At 40.3% G+C, this 25640-nt stretch overlaps 1 protein-coding gene across 3 annotated transcripts in view; it reads right to left on the bottom strand.

Annotated features, from left to right (window-relative positions):
- The window catches only part of TGFBR3 (transforming growth factor beta receptor 3), a 127776-nt gene that overhangs the window by 70729 nt on the left and 31407 nt on the right, over positions 1 to 25640 (bottom strand). For all 3 annotated transcript variants that reach the window (XM_050900678.1, XM_050900680.1, XM_050900679.1), the window contains exon 3: positions 5145 to 5329. In XM_050900678.1, coding sequence (XP_050756635.1) covers positions 5145 to 5329 — 185 coding nt within the window. The remainder of the gene's footprint in view (positions 1 to 5144; positions 5330 to 25640) is intronic.

The following is a 25640-nucleotide window of genomic DNA, read 5'->3' as shown; positions in this document are numbered from 1 at the left end:
CAATATTAATGTTAGTGAAGTCTGTGGTCTTACTCAAAAGTTTAATCTCACAGAAGTAACCAACTCTTTATTCTTGAGCCTCTTATTTTAGTAAGAGTTTAGGAGTGCATAGGATAATGATCCAATTATTTTAATTTGGATTATTAAACCCAAGCTGCAGGGTGCTTCAAAAATTCAAATCAAACTAGCCTGTCTTGTCAGTTTTAGAGCAGCTGGTCAAGCTGACACCGAGAGCTCAGCACTAAAAAGCCACAGTAGAAAAAGAAGCTGACCTTATTTTTACTATATGCGAGATCCTGAACTCTCAGAAAACAGCCTAAGTGGACATTTGATTGGTACTAAATGGAAACTTGTTTTAACAAATGCACTTTTAGAGGAAGAAATAAACAAAATGGAATCAAACAAACGACTATGTAACAAAAACCTCACTAACTCCAGCTGTCAAATAACAAAACTTGAATTCCCTTTGCGCCTGCCGTCGGCACAAGACCTCCAGGCCCCCTCTGACCGTGACTCTGGTGCAGCAGGTCAGCGTGTTCAAACCATGCCCAGAAAGTGGCCCCTTCATCACAGCTGAATCTCAAGGCTGTCCCCAGATCTCTGCATGCCTGAGCATGAAACAAAACATTTTTCCTTGACATAGCCTAGGGTAAGGCTGTTGTGGTGTTAAACTTCTGAAAACAGTTAAAATGAACACATTGGGAAATACAGTAAATTTGTAGAAAAATAAGCAAAATGAACCAGGTTTTCGTCACCCTCATTGTCTAGATCTTCATAGTCCTAAAATACAAAAACATTGTGACACAGAAGAATTATCAGGATGCACTACAAAGGTCAGGATGTAGAAATACATTATCAGGTGACTGTTTCAGAGTCTTTTCCTGTCCCATTTTTACAACTTGGAGGATCTCTTCAGAAAGTACTTAAATATTGGACTTCAATAATTTTGCCCATCATTTTACGACTTTTAAGTGGGTCGGCTCAGGAACCTGAGATAGATCCCTAGTAAGTACCTGGCTATTGTAATTAGCCTGCTCCACAGGAACTAATGGGCATTTTAATACCAGGCTTGCTCTCAAAGGAAAATATTTTTTTATTATGAAATTGTTGCCAAGTAATACTGATTAAACAGTGGGGGAAAAGTCTGTCAAATTATTACAGCCTCAGTGGCGTTACTCAAAATTATAAAAATAAAGATGAGTCCTTGATTTTCCTGCCTTCATTTCACATAACACATGTTAAACATCTGTATCAGGCATAACATCTTAAAGCTATTGAGGATGAGGATGTCAACGAAAACAATAGTGAATCCATTGCCAGGAACTCTGATTCCATGTATTCATATGTATTCAATCCTAAGAATTCACATGAGATTAATTTTATATGCCCCTGCTCCCCCTTTAGCTATTTCAATAGTGGTTGCATGCCTGAAGCAGCTCAGGGAAATTCAACGGACAGGTATAATAAAAGAATCCTCCATTAATTTAGGACTTGATATCTAAGGAGTGACTTTCATCTTAAAATAATTTTTACATTTTTATATCCACATTTTTCTGGTGCAAATCTCTAGAGTTTCCAAGTGCCTCTGCAAACAACAATTCTTTCTCATAACAGAACAAGCAGCTCCATGAGAAAGCTACTATCTCTTTTCTAAAAACTGGGAAGCTGAAGCAGTGAAGATACTCAAAGCTGAAGAGAAAGTTATTCTAAGAGTTCAGTAGTTCCTGGCTTTCAGCTGAGACCCAGATCAGTACAGAAATGCACACATGCACTCACTTCCCCAGGAATATTTGATCAAATAAAACAAACAAAAAAGGCTTGCATTTTTCGTGCCAAGTTCAATATAAACACTTGTGGCTATTACATGCACCCGTATACTATTTCCTATGATAGAGCATAGCCAATATGAATTGTGATAAAAGACATTTCTAAGAAATACTTGAAAAAGATTGGAACTTTTGGGGTTCTTACTTGAAGAAGTGTCTTCACAGTTTCAACAAATGAGATGTCACCCCAACAGGGACTAATGAATTAAAATACAAACAAATTCCTTGAAGACCACAGATATGATTACAGCATTTCACTATATGACCTTATACTTACCAGATTTCAGCCTTAACACGGAAGTGCTAAATTACTGATTTAGTTTTGCGAAGTTTGTTCAGAATACATAATCCCATACATTTCCAGTTCACCTTTTTCCCCCCCCCCCCAGTTTACAGGGAAGAAAAAGCACCCAAACCTTACTAATCTTTACAGAAAAGCCTGCATGTATTACAGGAGGAACACATGCCCCTGCCATGCCCTCTCCCTGCACCAGCCACCCCTCCTATGTTTAAATTTGCGAATGCTTGTTGTCTGTATATTCTACACAAGTGTCAAAGTGAGTTAAATTAATGCATACATGTATGTTGCATATTTATGAGAACCAGGATAACTGCACAAGTATGTTTAATGCATGAGCCCTCCAAAGAATTTGCTAGGGGAAGTTTATACTCCTCCCAGCAAGTAAGGAATGTGTAATTTAGCAGCATCTAGCACAGGGCAGGTTAAAAACAAAACAAAACCTGGCCTCCTCCCCCAAAGCAAGCCTTCACTTAAAGATTTTCAGATCCTGCATTCCATGTTATCAGAACTTCAGCCAACCTCTGAACAAATGCGTGATTTATTTAAAAAATGCTTTTGATGCTGCTGAATCTAACTAATGTACCGTCAAACAAAAATACTGGTTTTATTCTGGAGTATACTGGAAATACTGTATGACAAACAGATCTCTACCTTGGCTATCAGCATTTGCAGGCAACAGGAAATACCTCAGCTGGTAAATCAAACTAATGTAACTTGAGGTGATGGGTACATTCTGCTTTAAGACAAAAGGCCACTTGGAGTTGGTTTTTACAATAATGGAAAAGATAACATTTGCTCTGCTTTGTTTTCCGAGTCTGATCCTATAAGTAAAATCTGATCTTTCCAAGTTGTTTACACTCTTTTGCTTGACACTGTCGCCAGCAAGCCTTGCTGCAGCTTCCTGTGCATTTTTAGAGCAGCCATCTCCAAGGGCTGTGACTGGAAACTGGTTGGGAGATGGGAGAAGGAGGCTAAGGGCTACAAATTGTGAAATATATTGTGCCCTACACTTTGGTATACCGCAGAAGTACACAGAAAAGACAGCTTGGGGCAAACTGCTTTCTTAATGTAAGCATGTTAGAGGAGGCACAACCAGCCTCTTTCTGCTAGACAGCAACTATTTTTATTCAAAGCCAAATATTTAAATCTTCTGTCGTTCTGTCAAGATGATTAGACAGTAGTGGCACAGCCTGCAACCTTGTGCATGCGTGACTAGCTCACGTTGTGTGTGCACACTACTGCAGAAACTCCACTGTTACACAAGTAGTGCTAGGAGCATCAAACCAGAGGAAAATTTGGTTTTATGCAAATGTGCACTTTGCAGTTGATTCATTCTGGTCTCTCAGGAGGTACAAGCTCCAGCTGTAGCCTGCTTCATCCCATCCCCGGGCACCTTTTAGCAACTAAGAAGTCACAAGTTCCCGCTATACCATGTCCCCACAGCAAGGGCACTCTTCTGCCCGTTTTCAACAAAATTTGTGATTACCTTGTGAGATCTACCCCTCATACCAAATTTGTCTATGACTTGCCAATGGATTTAAAGGTTCCTGGGTGATGAGAGAGGCACTGACAAATACATAGCAGAATCACACAAGGCTGTTTAGTTTTCATGAGAAACTATGTTAACAAAATAAAATAAAAAAAAAAAACCAAAACCAAAAAACCCAAAAACCAGAACAGAGATTCCAACTACAATTTGGTTTTCATGCCCAGAGAACTGATTGTACCTACACTTTTTTCAGGCATTCACAGTGCACTCATCAGGCTGATAACCCAGTGCCTGGCAAACCAAGAAAGGCTTTAAAAAACAAAAAACCACAACAAAACAAATATAAAAAAATCTCTGTTCCTCATTCCTAGCCTCACAAAAAAAAAGTATAATTTTTCCGTTCATTTCATGACAGTTACACTGAAGACGACTTGACATTTTTGATTAAGGGCAGCCAATGAGATGCCTACTGAAAAAATAGTAAATAACTTTTTCATCATACACTAGACATTTCAGTGTATATACTGAAAATGAACACAACAGCTGAAGTTTCATGGATACATACAATACACATTGAGCTGAACACACCACAAACCCAACAAGGCTGCTATTGAAGCCAGTGGAAAGACTTTGATTATGGCCAAGAGTATCTGCCTTTATTTAAATCACTGTAAAAGACTCCACTTAAAAGTTCTTTCAGCACAGATTTAGACCCTCTTTTTCTAAGCTTCCGCCTGCTAGATCATCATCTTTGTTCTCTCATTACAAATTCTGCTAATTGTGTACGTGCACTTTGCTCTCACAGGACGCAGTACTAAGGATTTGTGTGTGTAATACTGTAAGAACATGAACTAAGAAGCTCAGCTGTCAGGGCATACAATGTTTTCACTTCGGCACTCTGTTTTGATGTGTTTTGAGAGTAAACAACAGTACTGCACAACTTAACATCAAAAATTTTCTTCTTGTGCTGTCGCTTTCAGAGCAGCTAAAGTTCTTGCCAGTCCCTCCCAGTGCAACATACATAAATAAGTAATTGGACCGTACTTAAGTACTACCATAGTCAGCAACTCTTGCTTTCTGTACAGCAGTCCCCGCTCAGTGAAGCATTAAGGATGTATTACAGGGGTAAAAGACTGAACTTAAATATTTGTTTATAGTGGTCATGGCAGGGATCCAAAGGTATTCATGTTAATTTACAACACATTTAGGTAAACGATCTGCTTTTGAAGACAGCCAATTCTGTAAAGGCCTCTTGTAGATCTAAATCTGTTTCTTATTTCCTTTGCCCACTCCACCACCTTTTTTAAGTATACTTCGTGGTTGTGAAAGGTGATGGAGAGAGTGGCTGGGCACGGATATGACATGCAAATCATAGGTGGACAGTATCCACGCAAATTGTGCATCCTTCTTTGTAGTCTTTCTGGTCACAATTCAGAAATAACTTTATTCAGCAAATTAATGTAGAACAATCCCATTTGCAGACACACTTGTAGCCAGGGATCTGGATGAAAAGTCATTTCCCCTTTACCTCTCTTTCATGATGGCCAAGACCCTCCTCAGGATTTCTGAGATTGAGGACGTGCACCTCCTGTGGCAGGCCTGTTGTGCCTCGGCTTGCACAGCCAGATAAGACTGTAAAACTCTCCAATAAGGCATGGACTGGGTGCGAATTGTTAACAGGTGATAAGACACATTCACTCCTAGGCACAGGACCTGCAGAGGAAGACACAAATGCAGATCATTTGGAGAAAAAAGCAATACATAGATTACACCTGTCAAATAATGATCATCCTTTTGGTCACAAAACCCACAGGAAGACAAGCAGAGGCTTCATGTCCACAAAATGAAGCAGAGGCTTCATATTCACAAAATGAAGACATTTATTTCTGTTGCCCTTTTAAGTTCTCCTGAATATATGCTAACTTGTTGGTTCATTTCTCTCTGAAAGTCTAAATTTAAAGTATGAATTCCAAAATTGAAGGTAGTCTTGTCTTTACCAGGGAGGAAACCAAGGATAAAAGAGAAAAAAAGCCAAAAAAACCCCAAAGGAGAAAAAACAAAGTAGTGATAGTGGTAGGAGGAATTGGTTCGTCTTAGATGTGAATTATTTGTTTATGTCAAACACTGTTATCTCCAAACATTGAAAAATGCAATCATGTATATATAACATTGAAAAGTTAATCTCTAGTATAAAGCTAATTACATCAGGAAGGATTTGGGCGAGTTGAATTTGTTGCTTTTGAAGCAGTGCTGATTTATAGTGAACGTCGTTCAAATACATTGTATAAAACAGCAGGCATCTGTCACATGATAAAATGAAATGTTTGTTTACTGAGTCTATTTTGTGTCTGACAGCAATTATCTACACTGATAACAGATATCTAGTCCAAAACAGAGCATACGCCCTTTCAAATAATCACCACAGCATGATGTAGTGCCATAATCTTATATAGTATGTGAGACAGTGGGATGTGATATAGCAAGAGAGCACAAAAGCTGAAACATACCGAGCAGTTTACATTTAAACTATATCTCAGGAAACTAAAGCAAGGCAAATATTTATGAAAAGCAGCCCTACTTTTCCAAAACAGCTCAAATCCACCCCACAGTAACAGATACAGTATGTTTTTGATTCAGAAGGTCACTGGAGAACGTAATTGACTTAACCCCTAATTTGCACCAAAGTCACTCAGATAAGAATTAGACTCACATGAACCAGTCAGTGCAGAGGCTGCAAGGCATAAGAGAGAAATATGATTTTTTTTTTCCAGATCGTGTACATCTGCAATTGAAGTAAAATGCTTCTTTCAAAAAAAGTTCAAAATGAAAGAAAATCCTCAACTGATCAAATGGCAGAGCTCCGTCTGGTTTTGTGAAGTCTACATCCAGCTACTGTAGCACTAGAGATCATTTGAGTTTGGTGTACACATATGTTTAATTATATTAGCACTGACCTACACTTTGCTGGTTAAAAAGACAGTTCACTCAAGATACAGTTAGCAGCTGGCCATTTAGAAGTCAGAGAGTCCATCTTAAAACAGACTTTATCTGGAAAAAGCAAAGCCCCTGAGCACAGGGAGATTTCCGCAGTGCCTCGGGCCATCCGTGCCTTGTCCTGCCGAAGGGGCCATTCCTGAAACCCACCGGAGCATAGTACATATCCTGCCAGCTCTCACAGAACAGGAATATTTGTTAAAGGCAACGCTCAAGACATAAATTACGCATGCCTGTGCTTGGGGTACAGAGGATAAACAAACCTTCTGCTCGCTATGAGGAGCTTGGTAGAAGCACTGACCACCAGCTTGGAGGATTTGAGGTTTATTTGGGGTTTTTTTTAATTCCTTTTTAAGAATACGCATACAAAATGGCACCAGTCCAAGCAATGATACTCAGTTAAAAAAAAAACTATGAAAAAGTTGCCCTTTGTAATGGTTGAAGAAATATTTAGAATTTGTAACAATAACATAACCAGCAGAGAGGCCTCATTTTCCTAATGTACAAGTGCAGATCAGAGAACCTACTAATCAATTAGCCCAGCCACTGATGTGTAAGTCCTGCAGCAGACTGCGTTATACAACCCACACAAAAAAGCATTTCTAAACTCCACAAGCATTTCTTGGGCTGGGGAACAAACTGAGAGCCAAGGAGCACTTGTTCATTGAATTGTTTCTTGCAGACCAGAACGGAGTTGATATTTGTTAAGATGCTTCTATCGTAACACACACGAAGAACAAGGTGCAAGACTCGGAACAAGACAGAAATGGAGTTGCTGACAAAAACATGCGCTTTCCTTAGCAAAGGTTCAGGAGAAAGAGCTAATACCTCCCTCTCAGCAGATGGATTCCCTTGTGAACACCTATTTCCATGCAGTACATCTACCAATCCTCCCCTCCAGCCTTCATCTGGTCTTTTCTGTACAAATTTGCCACATTAGAGGAGAAGATATCCAGATTTTCCCCTCACTTCCTACAAGGACTCATCCACATGAAGACGACAGTGACTGGTACGTTCAGGCTAACTGCCTCCCTCGCCAGCACCTCAAGCGCGCATTAAGAAAGCCCTTCTTTCAGTGCCCTCTGTTCTGCTCGACATGCAAGATGGAAATACTCCCGGAGGGAGCAGAAGTTCACATCCTGGAAAACTGTGTGCAGTTGAGCTTATCTGCACAGTGAAGGGCAGACCGAGGCATGCCCGCTCTGCCTGTGCTCTGTCCTGGCTGGACGCAGGCGCCAGATCTCCCGCAGAAACCCTATCACCCTGCCGGCAGCAAGCCCGTGCGGCTGTACCAGTCTTAAGTAGTGCTTACCAGCATAGGCCCACTCTTATACCAGTACAGCTGCGTGGTGTCCAGACGCACGCTGGCTCATGCCCCACCTGCCTGGGGCACGCCACTTCTGTCTGCTCTGTTTTGAAGGAAGGGGTGCACAGAGTTGCTCTAAGCCGCTCAGTATAAGAAACCAATGTTTTTGGGGAGTTACTGCAGTTGGTACAGTTGCTTTCAGACAAGCCTCATGAGTGACCGAGATACAGCCCTTGAAATTTGAACCGAAGATCAGAGTATCTACTGGAGGCTGGCTCCACCGCATTCAGACCACATACGCTGTAAGACTGCTCACATACAAGGAATGACGGTGGGGTAAATAACAGAGGGGTTACTCCAGATGTTGCATTTTTTGCCGAGTTTCACATAGGTGCCTGTATAGCTATGTCCTGGGCCCATACTACCCTTCCTAGGAACTCAAGACTCTCACGAACATTATTTCTCTTAAATGTGCTGGCAGTACCAAACAGCAATCTTCATGCACTGAAATTCACATATTTGCCCAACCACTAAACCGGGTCTAGTGCCATGCCCAGTGTACCCTTGCATGCCGGGAGGTAGTGCCAAGCAAAAGGAAAACTTATTTCTAGATCACAAAGTCCACTGATGCTCAGCCTGTACATAGCACAAGACAGTTCTTTCTGCCACCTTCTCTCCATTTATGCTGTATTTTAGTCTATTCTCATACTGCATGCACCCCAGCGCTGCCTGAGCTATTTGCTAAACATCCATTAACAACATTTCTTTCCAGCACTTCCTACTGCACCTCCAGATCTGCCCCAGTCGAAGACAGGTAGGTGCCATTCCGAGGCACTATCACTCCAGTGGGAGCAGCAAGAGCTCTCCTCTTTCCAAATTAGCTGCTCTCGCTCTTCTTGGCTCCCTCACAGACCCCTCCTGCTTATCTTCCTTCCTTCCTGCCACCTTCCTCTAACTGGAAAGCTAGTTACTTCCCCTAGGTAGTTTAAATCCTACAAAATGCATATTTACCACTCTGAAAAAACAGACAGAAAGCTCTTTCTATGACACTACTAATGTGACTGTTTATCACCTCCACACTGCCTGCTTGTATTTGAAAGCCAACATGAAACCGAAGCCTCATCCTGCCTGGGCTTTACTGTTCTGCTGCTCTGCCCTGCACAAACACCAGGATCGGGCTCTGCCAGCTTCCCACTCCAGCCCCGCATCCCATTCCTGCCGACCTCACCTGCATCAGTGACACCGACATCCTGCCAAAATTCACTACCATCATGGCTTAAGGGCCAGTTCATCCAATTAACGCATCAAGATTGCCTCATCAGCTCCAAACATGTACAGATACTCTCTGGCACCTCATCCCCATCAAACTGGCACTTAAAGAGTCAAAAGTATCTTCAAGTTTATACATCCCAGTGCAGCTATAAGCCTTTAGTCCCTTCTCTGCTGACAATGTAAGTGCACATACACAGCCATCGTTGGGCTTTTGTTTAACTTTGGAGCATGTATCCATTTAACCTTGTTTGCAAATCCTGGCTCTTACCACAATCAAATTTTAGTTGCTTAGTGCCTGCAAAGCCTTTTGAAGATGGAAAGCAGGTTAGGCAGTTTTATAAGAACCACTTATTACATATGTGTTTTACGATGGCAAATGTTTAGTGAATTTGGAATTCTAGAAAATCGTTTAGTATTGAATTATTTTCCACTTCCAATTAATAAGAATATTTTAAAGGAAATCTTAATGCAGACCCAACCTTGTTTGATACTAACATCTGGAACATATTCAATACAATTTCAACATTCTTGTTTCCCATATCATCCATGCTACTAATGAGTAACGTGTTCTGCTGTAAGAAAGTAGCAGAAATGGGAGTAAGACACTAAAGGGTATAATATAACAACTCAAGACCAACTCATAACTGTGATGGATTTTATTAAAATAGTAAAGGCTAATACACTTTCTGTTGTATTTCCATGGAGATTTCTACAGTGTTGTCAGCTGAAAAGTGCAACCAGCTCCTGCAAATTGTGTGAATCTGTGCTGGGGGCTCCATGGCACGTTAGCATAGTTCCCATATGCCACACCAGAGGATACAAGCCACACCAATGGGATATAACACTCCTTAGAAGGACAGATTTATTCTAAGTGATTTTTGAATGAGGGAATGACACAAAAACTAGTTGTTATACATAAAGACAAAAAAATTCAAAATCCAGACTTGAGGAACACGAGGGATCTCTGTGCTGTCACGTACCAAGTAATATAAATTACTGCAGATCCTGCTAGAATTCATCACTTTATACACCGAAAAGCAAGTCTTAGAGGAGGCTAACTATCCAAGCAGAGATTTCATTATGCCCAAATGACAGACTTTCACAAAAGTTCTTTTGGAGAAGGTTAATTTAAGGGCATTTTTTTACATCAGCTAGCGACAATGATGACTGGAACAAGAAGGAAGAAAAGAGACAGGATCCTCAAACCTACTTTTGCATGACAACAGGGTTCTGTAAAAACAAGAGGAGGGGAAGCCATTTTCTCTTGAACTGAAAAGCTTAAGATTCACTTGAGCAGACTTAGTAATAACTTCTTCCTATAACCTTCACCACTCATTTCTAAAGATACAAGTGCATGGGCGAAGGGCCACTGTTCCACGTGGAGTAATTGTTACCACCTACGCAACCTTCTTCTCATAAAGGGTTTCTCACTGAGGGAAGCATTTATACCAAAAAATTACACTTAAGGATTGAGGCAAATAAGACTCGACAGAGAGAAGTGATGCCTGTCACTCAAAGAGAAAATATAAGTCATTACTACTTAGTTAGTATGGGTGACTCTGCAACAACAACTACTAAATTCCTTCCTGCACACCCCTTCGCAGAAGACCACCTGGGAAGCCAAATTCGTGGTGATTCAAATGGTGTAGAGGACAATGGACAACCTCCACCATTAATACAAAGAGCAGCTTTTACTACAGACAACCATGAAAAAACAGCCTCACGCTCCTAAGCAAGCACTTGAGTAAGACATCCCTGGTCAGGATCAGTCAATTCTGGCAAGCAGCCTCAAGTCCCGAGAGATGGAAAAGACAAGATGAGATGGTAGGAAATATCACAGCTGCTTTGTGATGAGAGGCAGTGGCATAGAGGAAACTGCAGCATTTCTCCTCATGGAAAAGGAGAAGCATTTCCACCACCATCACCAACAACAAGGAGCTGGACTGTCCAAGACTCTTCCTGGATTATGCGATTTTCCGCTCTGAATAAGCGTGACCACCATAAGAAACATGCAGGGGAGAGAAGCAAGATATTGAAAGGAAGATTTGTACATCGGACCTTCATACTGGCCAGTAGGAAGACTAAAGTAGAAGATTACTGTCCAAAGTATTTTATATTTGTATAAATCTACTGCTGATTTATTTTTGTGTCTTCCAGACTGTTTGGCTGAGGAGAGGAGGAGAGTGTTATGGTTTTCTTGTTCTATACAGCTCATGGCAGCAGTTCCAACTCTGACGAAACACAGCACAGGTAATACAGAATGATACTGCTGCTAATCTGCCATGATTTTGGTAAGGAGGAGGAAGAAATTCAATGACAAACAAAATCTTGGTGTGTTTCAATATCACTTTTCTGACTTAGTACATAGTCAGAAATGCACGGGAGTCACAAAGGTGGTAGTTTTGTTCTGACAAAAAAAAAAGCAATTCTGGGATACTTTAATATTTATTAATAAATTTTAAAGTGTGGGGTGGGTTTTTTTAGTTAGTTTTTATTTATACTGTGCACCTAGTAATTTAAAGTTAAGTTTCAAAAAACTAGCAGTTACAATAGGATATGCTCAATATTGCAATAAAAGCTTTGATATTTTAGAGGGCTGGCGAATGAGAAAAAAGAAATAAGCTTACAATATTAAATAAATTCTGTTCTAATTTGGATATTCTCTCCTCTTTGTCATTTTTATGTGTTTACCCGATACCAGAAAAAAAAAAGTTTGGCATTTTTATAATACGTCTCAACACTTATGTACTTATTTTACTATTGCTACTACATATTAGGTCTTACAAGTCTTTCCTCATGCAACTATGGACTGCGTTGAAATGCAGCAGATATCTCCCGTCAATAAGACTATTTACATAAAATAGGAATTCCTCAGGAAAAGTATTGTAAAACTTCTTAAAAGCTCATATTTTCCACATTTGTTGAATAACTTTGATGAGAGTTTGTTCAATCACTGCACCATAACCACTGGCCGGTATCAATGAATTTAGAGCAGATGCTACTTTACCAGAAAGAACAGCAGACCCCTTGTGAACTGCAACTGAAGCAGGACTGAAATTGAGTAGATGTTCATGAAAGCCCTCGAATGCATTTTAGGGCTTTGGCAGAAATGGACAGAAGGAGCAAAAAAGTCCATGAGAAAATGATATGCACAGAAAATCAAGTGGGGGTACATGAAAAAAAAGGAGACAGAAGCATTGTACTGAAAACACAGACACAGCATGGCTGTTGTACATAACGCTGGGTAAGTTTCCCTTCATATCCTTAATTTTCAAGGAGTTCTTTTACCATCACATCTAGCACAGGCTTCTTGTCAACAAGAAAAGAGTATTTTTCATGGTGGAACTACTTTTGACAGAATTACCGTAGGGGCAAGGGGGAGAGGTTTAAAATTACAGGGGAAAAGATTCGCAGACATGGACTGATTTTGGCTATTTTGAGAAACCAAACCAAACCCCCAAAATCTCAGACTCCACATATATCTATTTGAAATGAGTGAGCTATAAAACTTAAACTGAGAAGAAGAAAAATATATCCTCACGAAATATTCAGTACAGACAGCAAGATTTGGTTGTAGAAGGAGTTAAAACATACAAGCTGTACTAACTAAAAACATGTGCTTATACAAAAACATAGCAGAGGTTCCCCATTCCAGTGCTCAAAGCCCACTAATCTTCAGCAACTCCACTTCATGACACCATCTCTGCTCCTTCCCCCTTTCTTCAAAGAAAAAAAAAAAAACAACTGTCCTCTGGAACTATGCATTAACCTACATACTTCACCTTACATTGTTAATGCTAGGTGCAATCAGACCCTTGCTCTATGTGCTCTCAATCCCCAACTATCAACCCCCAATTAATTCCCATTCCACTATCATCAACTCTGCCCAGACTTATTCCACGTATGGGCCAAACTATTCAGATGTTTCAATATATTAGATTACACTTAATCTGCAATGTATTTTGATCCTCTATTTTCTGCAGTCTTTCTAGACATTTCTGTCATGCATAGTAAAGTCTATCTAGCATCTTCTGCCTGCCCACTGGGAACCATTCAGACCTACAGATGACATGCCCCATACCTTTTTTGGGTTGCTGTTATGTTTGGTACAAACTCCTGATGCTGGTTTCTCCTTCTAAGCAAAATAATCTTTTATGCCTCTCTGGAGGATGTGTTGCAAAATATCCATTCCCACTGCTCCTAGCCACTGGTAAAAGCACAAGGTTTATATCATCTGTTTAGCAGAGATGATCTAACCTCAAGTGTTGCCTGCACAGATCTAACATTTTTTTCCATGCGGGAAAAAATTCAAATTACATTTTGAAAGCAGAAATGCTTTCTTCCACATTCTTAAAAATAAGCTTCTGTTGGATGTTTTGTCCTTACCAGGATGTAAAATTGATGCAAGTTCAACTGGAAAAGTTAACCATCAAATAAAACTCAACTTCTGCAGCAATGTACTGCTACTTAGAAATGATGAATTATATCTAAACTATCCACTTTATGAAAAAATGTAAGTGACAGTCAAATTCATTCATTATACAGCAAAACTCATTTTAATACCTGAGCAAGCAAGGCAAAGCTAGGCAATGTCAATCAGTCAGTATCTTCTTTAACAAAAACTCCAGCTGTCTTGTTTACACACCTATTAAGCTAATTAGACAGAAAAGGCAACGAATGAAAAACCTGTTTGGTTTAACATCCGCTGAGCACAATTTTAAGACATTGCTACGCATAAAGCATAATCTTAGAAAACAAACATCTGTACCTGGAAAACAAAGAAGTCTTTCAAAGCAGATTACTGTACCACAGAGCTACATTTTATGTAACCTCTGCTGTACTTATTTCTGACCAGAAGTACTGTCAGAGCCCTACCTTCTCTTGAGGTCTGCAGCAAAACGCTGCCTACAGGAACTCTTCTCTAGTATTTTTCCACACCTAAACATGCACACTCATCCATACATGTTCTCTTCCCCCCACCATTCCTTCTCCCAAGCATTTGGAAAACACTCTACTAACATAAGAACATATTTTTCATCTGTATAAATAGAACAGCATGAATGTGTTGACTTTCATTTAAATAAACCCAGAAAGCGCAACTTCTGTTTTCCATGCCAAAGAACTGAAAACAAAGTAGTCCACCAATGTTTCAGAAAGGGTTGCTGAGTTTTTCCCGTTGTTATCCTCAAGTAGTAGAAAACAGACAAGTTTCCAGCAATTGGTCTAAAATTCAAACGTAGGTGATCCTCTTGCATAAATCTCAGGTCCTATGGAGCACCCATCCTTTTTTAAATGGTGACCAACATTACTCAGACTGAGGGCTTTCCCCCCCCCCCAGACATGGCTGTATTTCAGAAACACCTGACTTCCATCACAAATTTGTATCAAGAGTGTAAAAGATACAGAATTATTTCAGATAACAAGCAGTACCTAAAATGCAAGTAGTCATTGTGCCTTAACAGCCTTCATGGAAGAACCAAATGTAGCATTCAGTTTTCATCACTGTTAATGGATAAAGTTGTCTTCAGCACCATGATTGTACAGAGAGGAAGAAATGAACAAACACAAACTATTTCTAACATTCCTTGTTCATTATTCCAAACAACTTTCAAACTTTTTGTTGTGAAAGTCTCTTTTCCCCAGAGATAGCCCATAAATTGTCTCAGATTTATCCCTCTTTACCGTAGAAAGGATAGGAAGTTGCATGGAAACAATGAATGGAAGTACACTTTTTATCAGACAACGACAGGAAGCATTCTGCTTGGTTTACATGAGAGCTCTGTATTGGGGCCAAAAGGGGAAAAAAAAAGCCTATAAAAATTAAATGCCTGCTTAGAGCAAAAATAACTAAAAAAGGTTTCAAAACCATTGTATTTTTAATAAATCAGTATTGAAACTCCTCAAACCATCCTACCCACACTACTGCTGTTACCGTATTCCTGAAAATGAGTAAATTAAAGATGACAGAGAAGGAAATTCCAGACTTCATAAAACCAGTTTCAGGAGGCGAAGAGAGAGAACCATGCTTACTTTCACAATCAGCCACACAGGAATTCATGCATCATCAAAGAGCACGCACAAAAACACACGTGTAAACACAGCTCAGACCTCAGCAGTCTATGCTTATCTAAGAAAACAAGTAGTCTGAGTCTCTCTCAGCAAAATGTTACCTATTTAAATTGCAAATGTGTACTTCAGTTCTTTGTATACTCCTGGGTACTCTTGAAAGTGCTGACACAAGTTCTAATGATTTTTCAAACCAACACAGAAAGTGTTGATATCCCATCTCAGGCAGCATCAATAGGTATAGATAAAGGTACTAAAATATACAGTAATAGTAAGATTATAGAACATATTCACTAGATTGGGGGCAGGGGTAGGATTTTTGGTTTAGGTGGATTTTTTTGTTGTTTTTTTTTTTTTTTTCTTCTTTCTTTCTTAAAGTTTAGTTCAGAATGATTTAAAAATTTAAAAAAATCCTATGGCAGTTTTTCAGAAACACAAGTAGTTGTCACATGCTTGATCCCTCCTGACTTTCATTTGGAGCTGCTCATGCAGCCATCTTTTGCCCAAAAATACATGGTGCTATATTGGTTGTCCAAGGGGCGCTACCATGCAGTGAAAAGAGTTTATATCCAAAGTTTTATCTGATGGCTAGTGAGAGCAACCTCAAGGAGATCAGGAGAGATCGAAGGTGCCTCGTATTAACTGATTCAGGGTGCATACCAACCACAGAGTTGATAGCTACTCTTCTAATTTAGAAAATTTTATAATTGCTGTTACTGAAACTATTAGACACTCAACAAACATTTCTAAATGATTACAGTATTACAGACTTCTACAAACCATTAACAGATTTTCCTTTAATTCATAACATTAGCATCATTTTTGATAGGTCATCCAAGCTCTAACATAAAAGCATAGCCAAAGTTTTCCTTTTTATTTGATTTCTTTTATTTGGGCCCAAATTGCTTCCTTTTCTTCACATACATAGACACACTGAACTTACAGGGGCTCTGTCTGGGCCTTTTCTTTCTCTATATGCTCCTTTCCACAACTCTCCTAAACTTCCCTGTAATTTGTTTTCTTTTCTATCCAACCCTTATTATTCCATTAAACAGTTCCTACGCACTCCGCTCAGCTTCACCAGCACTTGTCATTCACTACACCTACATACAAAGGTCTCTTCTTTCAATAAGATGTCTTGCTTTTATCTGTCAGTTGGATTATTGGCAGGTCATTTTTTGGTCTTCAGAGAGGAAATAATGAATTCTGGATGTTGGTGCATATGGATGCATGCACATCTGGAGAGAGAGAGTTGATTTCCTTCCAAAGATACCTTCTTTTTGACAGCCACAGAGATGCAGAGTACCAGACAGTGCAGCTTTCAGCTCAACAGCAACTTGCGTGCAATCTTCTGCTTTAACTTCGCCACCACCCCCGGGGGCACATGGGAGACTTGCCATTCGTGTCTAATCCATCTGAAGAACAGGCTAGCAGTCACCACCTCTAATCTTTGGCCAGTACCGAAGCACGTGGACCCTGCTTGCAACACCAGGCATTCAGTGAAAAGCAGATGGAGAGGGCTTTTTGGTTTAGGGGTTGTTTTTTTTTTCCTCCTTGGTTTTGCCTGTCAGAAGCCCTTCTGTGCTGACATATAGGTGCTTCACTCGAGCATGAAACTTTATAAGCCTTCCCCTCCCTAATCTCAGCTAGCACATCAGGAACATCGCTTTATACTAAAAAAGGGAACATCTGCTCAGTGCCGAATGTCAGGAAGATCTGATAAACATGCCGCTGGCTGCGCAGTCGGAATGAGAGCGGCAGCTTTGAAACGTGCGATTCGCATGCTGCCAGCCAGACCGGGATACACTGGCGCTGCCTTTCCCACCTCCTCAGCTGCAAACGGATTGAAAATGCTCATCAGCGGACAGGGTCCTTCATAAAACGAAGAAATGTTGCTCTGTTACTCGGGCCTCCAGCTGCAGCAGTTGGCAACTGCTTGCCTCAGTCCCATCAAATGCAGTGGACCTCAGAAGCAGCAAAAGACAAAGAGAAGGAAACAGTCTTGGGGGAAGATGGCTCCATAACTGAAAGAGTACCAGCCCTTTCCTAATTAAAAATAACAAGATTACAAGTTCAATTGAAGGCTGAATTCCTGTAACTGACCCTTTAAGGATGAGTTCACTATCACTAAACGTCTCACTGCACAAACCTTGAAAACCGATCCGTGTCAAGTGCTTAAGCAAAATAAATCTTCCCTCCTCAAAATACTTAAAGTTTCAGTCTTGTCTTGAAAAAATAAAAAAAAATTATACAAAAAAAGAAAGAAAAAAAGGCAAAAACTACTGTACTCTTCCCCAGCCCCCACTCAGTTAACCAACTCTGCTCAGCCTCTGTTGTAGGATCAGCAAGGAAATCAATTCTGGAATATGCCCTGCTACTGGTTCTCTCTTCAGACTTGTGAATTTTATTATCTGGTTTGTTTTTAACTAGCAAGGACCCTGTGCCCAAAATTGTTCAAGGCTCTGTGCCTAAAGGAGAGGAGGAAACACCAGGTTGGCCCCAGTGCTGAGGAATGCTTATGAAGTCCTTGCTCTGTCCTGAACTCAAGGACACCATCCCCTTGGACAGGGCAACAGTGTCCACACTCCCCTATTTGAAAGCCATAAAGCTAAATGCTGGCAAATGTTTTTCTAAGTTCATCAAGGTACCTCAGACAAGTTGGCTGGACCGGGCTGGTGCTGGAGATAGCTCAAGCCACTGTTGAATCTCCAACTAGGGCTGTAAACGTAACAGAGCAGTGGTCCTAGAACCATGGTCCACAGGTCACTGATGGTGCGGCTGCTTATAAGTGGTCTGTGTAATCACATTTTCTGTATACCAAATTCAGTTAAAAAGTCTGATGGATAAGGTGCATGGTGGTCCTTGCAAAATTCTGAGGGTTGACTACGCACCTAGATATTGCTGCAGAAGACCAAAAAAACCCACACTTCTGAGTCATTGTGAACAGAAGTCAACCAGAACAGCCTTCAGTAAGCACCAACAGTTAAAAAAGTTTCACCAAGTAAGCAAAGATAAAATCTTTGGAGAGCTCTAGGCACATTTGGTGTTAAGCAAAGGGACAGAAATTAGCACAATGTCTAGCAGGCAATGGACAGCCCAAATACAGCGCATCCCACCTGCCATCAAGTTTTTCAACAATGTAACTTGAAAAATTTTTACTTGAGTACCTTTCCCCCTGCTTTTTATTTAAACACAAAATGATCATCCAAAGTCACTCTTTATTCTGGCTCAAGATTTCCCCTTGATTTCATTTAAAGTGATAGCACACTGAAAATCCAAAAATACAGGAGAAACTTGGGGAGCACAAAAACCACATGCAGACACATTCTAGAGTAACACGAGCAGCTGACCTAACTTAGGCTTTTAGAAGCATTTATCTTCACTATTTCCATGTATGTCAATTATTCCTCAAAAATCTCTCCCATGGTGACATTTTTGTTTAAAATAATAAAAAATCCTTTATCATGTTAGTTTTCAAGCTCCTTGGTAAAGATATACATTGTACTATAAATCCCATATAGACCTGATTATCTTAAGCTAAATAATAAGCTTATATAATATGTTAATACACATCCACGGGCATCTGCCTATGTTTTGTAAATAGTGTCAAATGACTTTGTAGAACAAGACAAAAAAAGAGAGTCTTCTAAAGTCCACGTGCCAGGATATTTAAGACATTATTTAAAATACTTATTACCAAATATTCAATTCCCTGCTGTGTGACAAGGTCAGCTACAAAATTACTTTAACCCTCAAGGCAGGCAAATAATTGCATAAATAAAAAAGCAAGGCCTACTGAAACTTGCAGCTGCATTTTCTGTTTAAAACAGAAGCATCATTACAGCAGAGATACAAACTGTCTTTAAGTTATCATGGTAATAGGCATTACCCATGCGGTTTACCATTGTGAGCTAATCCCCATAGTCATCATTTTTAAGGCATCTAAGCACAATCAGCGTTGGCTGACTGTAGCCATGATGGCTCATGTAGTTCAGCAAAATTATGAATATTCTTAAAGCCAGCAACCAGCAAGGACTTGGCCCAGCGTATTCAAAAGCGCACAAAAAAACCAAACATAAGAAATCATCTCAAAGGATGCCCCTCACACAATTTAGTAGTGAAAAATCAAGGAATTTAGTTTTTGCATATACTGTACAATTACAATCTCCCTCCTTTATAGCTACTCTACAATTTGTACTTGAGATTCAAAAAAACTCAGTTTATTAGAGTAGACCATCCTCCGAGGTGAAAAATCAGAGGACAGCCACTTGAGTAAGTTAAATTCTGTCTGCAGAAATTGCAACACTGCTTCATGCCCAGGAGATGGGAGCCCTTATGCCAGGGAATGGCACAGGTAGACGAGTGGGGACGTGCAGCAGTTTGGCTGTGCACTGGGGTGAAGCCCCAAGCCAAGGCAGCAGCCGGGCACTGTGACTTGGTGCCAGGATGTTACTTGAAGCTCGCTAGGCAGCAGCAGCCCAGGTGCAGGACATGCCCCAGGCACTGGACAGCTGGCGGGCAGATGACAAATGCTGTGCCTGGCATCTAGGGCATGGCTCCCATGGGATGGCAGGTTTGACAAACCTATACATACACAGCTAATTCTACAGGCAGAGGAAGGAAAAACCACTGAAACCTAACGCTGCAGGTTTACGAGACAGGATGAATCATCCAGCATCTTACCACAGCCAAAACCAGGGTGTCTCATTCCCTCCACCTCCCTTCTCCTTCCCACCAACACTTCCCAGCTACCTTATGCCTATTTTGATGCTCATCAAACCTGCCTTCCCCAGGAGCTGATTGAACTCAGTAACGTGACAGGAAACTAACCCAGCAATAAAGAGACCAAGCAGGTTTTCATTGGTCTTTGGTGCACTGAATGGCAGGGAGGAAGGTTTGAGGAGCACCTAGGCTGGCTCCCACCAAGGGCAGTGGGGTAACCTGCACCCCTGTCCCCACTGTGGGCAACAGGGAGCCATCAGACTTGATTGTGCTCATGAAACCACAGACTGAATGCAAAAAGACCTTCCTAGAAAGAGATGCTGCTGATTTTAGAAAGTGTGCTGACTGTGCAAATACATTTTCTTTCTAGTCCACAATCAGCACAACAGTGACAGAAACTACCACTTTCAAAAGCCCCTCATGCATTTTCACTTTGACTGAATCCTTCCATGGTGGAGAACACAAATAATCACAGCTTAGCAACTGCTCTGATTACCAAAAAGGCTTCATGCAATACTTCACTAAGTTCCATGTATATATATGCGTGTGTAAATATATATATATACACACTCACACATATTCTCCAAAGCTACTTGACCTATATGTTGACAAAAAATTCAGTGGAAATGAGAACAATCAATCACACTTAAGTCATATAAAGGTATTTGTTCCACTTTTAAAGAGCATGCAGGAGACGGTTGTTCTTGAACATAAAAGCTTTTCCTGAAGCGATTTCGTTTACTTTCCTCAGCATTACTGAAGTCACCATTTACAATGACAGGACATTGCAGTCATGACAAGGTCTCTTAAAATTGCTTCCCTAACCACCGTTCCCGTAAGCCCACTATTAATACCTCAGATGGAAAGCAAGACTGAGGCTACCTCCTTTTTAAGTGGTAACCAAATCGCATTTCAGCACACCCTCTCTCCTCATCTTCACTTTCTGTGTTAAGCTCCTGGAAACTGCGTTTATAGCTAGCTACACTGTGAAGACCATCTTAGATGTAGCAGTATTAGACCTGATGTGGGAGAAGTCTGAAGTTTGAATGGTTTTAATAATTTATTAAATGGATACACTGTAGCCTTGATTCATTTACATATTTGGGATCCCATGGCTCAGTCCTTCAGGTACCATAAAGTTACTTACTCCTGTTGAATTAACCTAATGCTTTTTATCCAGACAGAATCATTTTTCAAGGAGACTGAAGGAACTGTCAAATGCTTTCACCAGATCAGCTTTCAGTCCAAGTTAGACCTACCTCTAGCTTTCAGAGGAGGGGGAAAGGGGGGGAAAACACTATTTAAAAAAAAAAAAAAAGCTGAAAATAAAGATCAGGAAGTTTTACTTACTGTTCTGATTGAACAGATCCTGAGTAAACCCTGTTTGGTTTACAGATTCTTATAATTATCCCAGGTTACTGTTATAGCATCTTTTCATGGGACAAAATGTATGTTTACAAGATGCTACAGATTTGAAAACTATTGCACATCTCTCATTTTGCAGTTTCTCTACACATTCACCTTGCACGACCACCGTACTATCTGAAGGCCTAAAATAACTATCACACCACACACAGCTTCACCTACATAACTAATGAAATGGGGTAATTTGCTAAAATATCACAGTACGTCCAGGGAGATATTTACAAGGATACAGGAAGGGTCAATGTTAAAAGTTAAAGTCTTCTGGCCACAGCAGAAGAGGTTGCTTGTACACAAACGCCCTGCAGTAGAAGAGCTTGGGATAAACTCTTTTTGGACCAGTGTGAAATGCTGCCTTGCCCTGTACTCACTGAACTTTTTCCAATATAAAGAGGAGTGACCACTTGCAAGCTAGTAACACACACAAAAAAAACCCCAAAACTCTAAAAATTATGATCTGCAATGTCCAATCTTTTCCTTCAAAAGCAGAAGGATTTTCATTCCAATTCAGAGTTCCCATGGGGAGACCCTGGGTGGCTACACAGTAATGTAGCACCTGCATCCAGTATGTCCACGCACTGCGGCCATTTGTCCAGGACTTCCAAACACCTGGAAGCAATTCCAGACCACTAACAGTAGCTTTAACCAAGCTCCTAAATCCCAGAAAGTCCTGAACAAACAGCCAAACTCCTGTTACTCTGTCCAGAAAAAGTTTCCAGGCAGAAAAAGAAGACATGGTAAAAAAGGACAGAGTAGACTACTTTCTGATAGTCTTGGGTAGCCTGCTGCAGGTAGGCATCATCTAACTCAAGAGGCCAGCTACTCTTACAGAGACTGAATCTTAAACACAAATGAAGGCCCAAGTGGTCAAAAGTAGCTCAAAGCAGGATTAAAACATGTTGTTTCTGGGAATTGCACGTATTGCAATGTCTGCATCCATTCCGCCCAACTGGCTGTTGGGGTTATGCCAAAATGACCACCTGCTGCCAGGTACCTGTATTAAAGACACCAGCCTCTCCAGTACAGAGACACAATCAGTCATACCCACCATGCACAGAGCTGGGAACCAGAAAGTCTGAAACATGAACACAGGATTTGAATTTTGTCATTCAAATTCCTTTCCATTATTGGTTTTTATTGTGCAGGATGACTTCATACACAGTTTGTTGCCTCAAAGGAGGAGAAAGCTTTCTATAGGAGGAAAAGCACCTCTGATTCAGACCAGCTCTGAAACCATCTAATCATAAACAGCTGTATCTATGGTCTTTAACCATAAAAAGGCTTTTTAAAACAAAAACAAAATGAAAACATCTTCTCTTCAGTAACATTCAGAGATTTGTTTGCTGGGCACAATACTTGTCCAGATCAAGTGCATGTTTTTTCTCATCTGCTGCTGCTGCTTCTATAAAACTGTCAATATTCAGACAATTAAATAAATAGATCTGCTCTTCAAGCCAACTGCTTTTGGATTATAGCTATGAAAAGCAGAAACAGTCTTTGTTTTTTCCTCCCAAAACTGGAAGAAATTGAACTTTGTCCTCTTCATAAGGCTGACTCAACAGGATGAGTGGAATACAAGTGCAGAGGTCAAGTGCCCTAAGAAATCCCTGTTTTGAACCTCCACACCAAAAGGCTGACCAGAAGCAACAGAAATAATACCTGAACATTAACAAGCTCAGTGCTTACACCACACTCTGAAAACAGGCTCTGTTTAAAGTGTGATGTTACATATTAAACTCAGCTGTTAAGCTAATACTGAAGTGTGAAAAACAACCAATCAGCCCTCCACTAGTCCACAGGCCATTCCACCACAGCTCAGTGTTGCCATCATCACAGTGAAGTTATCTCAAAGCAAGATGACCTAAACCAGAAATGCCAGGTCCATCTATAAGCCTAGACAAATATTTTTCAGAGTATTTTCAAGGAGTCGAGGACCTGAGACTTTTGAAATGCTTAGACTCAGCAAAACAGATGTAGGTTTCCTAAACACGTAACTATCACTTAAAGGGCAGCTTAGCACTTAAGATAAATGGTTTGCACTAACATGACTCCATGGCTATATTTTCCCCTTTTATAACCTGTTAACATTACTACCACTAATTTATAGGGCAAAAGAAATTTAGCAGTTGAAAAAGTGAGCTTGTCCTTAGGCAAATAACTTGGTGGCTTTTAAATGAGACTTCAAATTAACCCTATTTACCTAACACAGCATGTTCTCTTTGAATGCTTTACATAAAAAACACCACTTAACTGTTATTCACCTCTTCCTTAAAAAAAAAAAAGCATATTGTTAAACAGACTTAATCGAAGAGAAACTGACAGTGGGAGTATGTAATCATACAACACCTGGCCAGAGTGCCACTGTACAGTGTATGCCCCATGCCCTGCCTGATCTTCCACTCCCTTGAACATACCAGTCCAGCCATGAAACACAATACCAGCCATAAACGGGAAATGACAGGGACTCACAAACTCTACTGAAATTAAAATCCCAGAATTACTTAAGGAAAATTGGGACTGGGAAGATGATTTTGTATCAGTTGCCAGGAGAAGCAAGGCACGAAGGCACATGCTCCCTTCTCTTCCAGGCACTGTACCCTACCAGCTCCTTTCCACACGGGCTGAGAGACACAGAGGACTTCCCCGGCTGAAGCCAGCCAAAGGCATTTACAGATGAGGGGGAAGCCCTTATGCCTCCTCCTTCCTGCTCTCCCCCCATGTATCAGTGATATCCATGAACTGTATGATACAGATTTGATGGAGGAAATAAAGCATAATTTCTGTTAAGTCAAACCCCGTATTTACTTCCTTAAGCCTCTACAATGAAAGTTAAATGACCACAAATTTATTGGTTGATCTCATCATCTTGTACACTCTGCCGCACGTTCAAGAATGCCTTTGCCAGTCTTTGTTTCATACCTTTTTTCACTATAATCTCTTTGGGGCAGGCATCACTTGGGCCTTAGCAAAAGGATATCCATTTTGCTTGACTCACAAGCATCCAAGCTTAGCTATTCCTATCTGCATAAACACTGTGTGTCACTAGGTCATCACAACAGAAGTTCATGTTGCAGGAAGATAACAAGCGTGACGTGTTTTAACACACAAGTGTTATCTTGTTTGACCAGATACTACCACGTGTTCAATCACAGTGTAACCCAGCCCCATGAACCTTGTATGAAGCCAATGGGGGGGGGGGGGGGGGGGGGAATATGATATGCACCAAAAATGTTTTTATAAAAACAGAAATGCCAGTCTTGAAAGACTGAAAGAGCTTTACCACCAAAAAGCTACCTAGTTCTTTAGGTGACAAATATATCTATGTTTTCAAGAAATGTTGTTTTAATTAAAAACTACCTATGTTTGTGGTTTGCTTTTCAATACAAAGTGATTTTCTTGGTAGGCATCCTGTAGCCGTGCAGTAGCCTTCAACTCAAGAAACTTTTGCCTTTTAAGGGTTATCCCTTCAACCTAAAATTGAGTTTCAGGCTCTTCCTTATGCCTAGGCACAGTAGCATTCAGAGAGAAACCTATAAGCAGTATTACAACATTAAAGAACAATTTGTTTCTTATGTCAGAAATTATTTGCAAGTTAAATCGCATTATAGACTTACCTGTTTTTTAATTAAAAGCTAATTTGGGGATTGTGTGAGAATTTCAATACTTCCTTCCCCCTTCCAAACTACGAGATTCTGTGGGCGTTCTGTTTTTCTTTTTTAAACAAGCAGCCTTGGTTTTGGGTAGTCTGCTCTGTTAAAATAAAGAAAGTCTGAAGGGCATTATCCACACAAACAGCTGAAGGTCACTGCCCAACTGTGCTCATTATCTCATTATATGGCCTAATTCTGTAATGTGTTTTCTTCCGGGATGTGATAATTAGCTTTGTGTTGCTCTGTTTTTTAACAAAAACTTGGAGATACCGGAATCTTTTAAGGAAACAGTGAATCATTTTGGAAGGCTATGTGCAATAAGAGTCAAAGTTACAACCCTTCCGAGATCTTACAATTTCATGGCCTCAACTTCCCAAAGGAATCTGCTTGCTTGGATCCCTGCTTTTAGGAAAACAGCTCCAAAAGAATACGAGTACCAATAAACTAGAATTTTCTGCTGAGGAACATCTCAGTACACACATTCAGAAAATGAAAATTCATTCTAAATAAGCCACAAAATCCACAGAGAGACCATGTGTTTTCCTTTCCATAGAGTATTCAAATCATGGTAATATACTTGCAGCTTAATCAA

The sequence above is a fragment of the Gymnogyps californianus genome, chromosome 8 (genome assembly GCF_018139145.2).
Source record: "Gymnogyps californianus isolate 813 chromosome 8, ASM1813914v2, whole genome shotgun sequence".
In the NCBI taxonomy this organism is placed as follows: Eukaryota; Metazoa; Chordata; class Aves; order Accipitriformes; family Cathartidae; genus Gymnogyps; species Gymnogyps californianus.
This window is presented reverse-complemented; position numbering and strand designations above follow the sequence as displayed.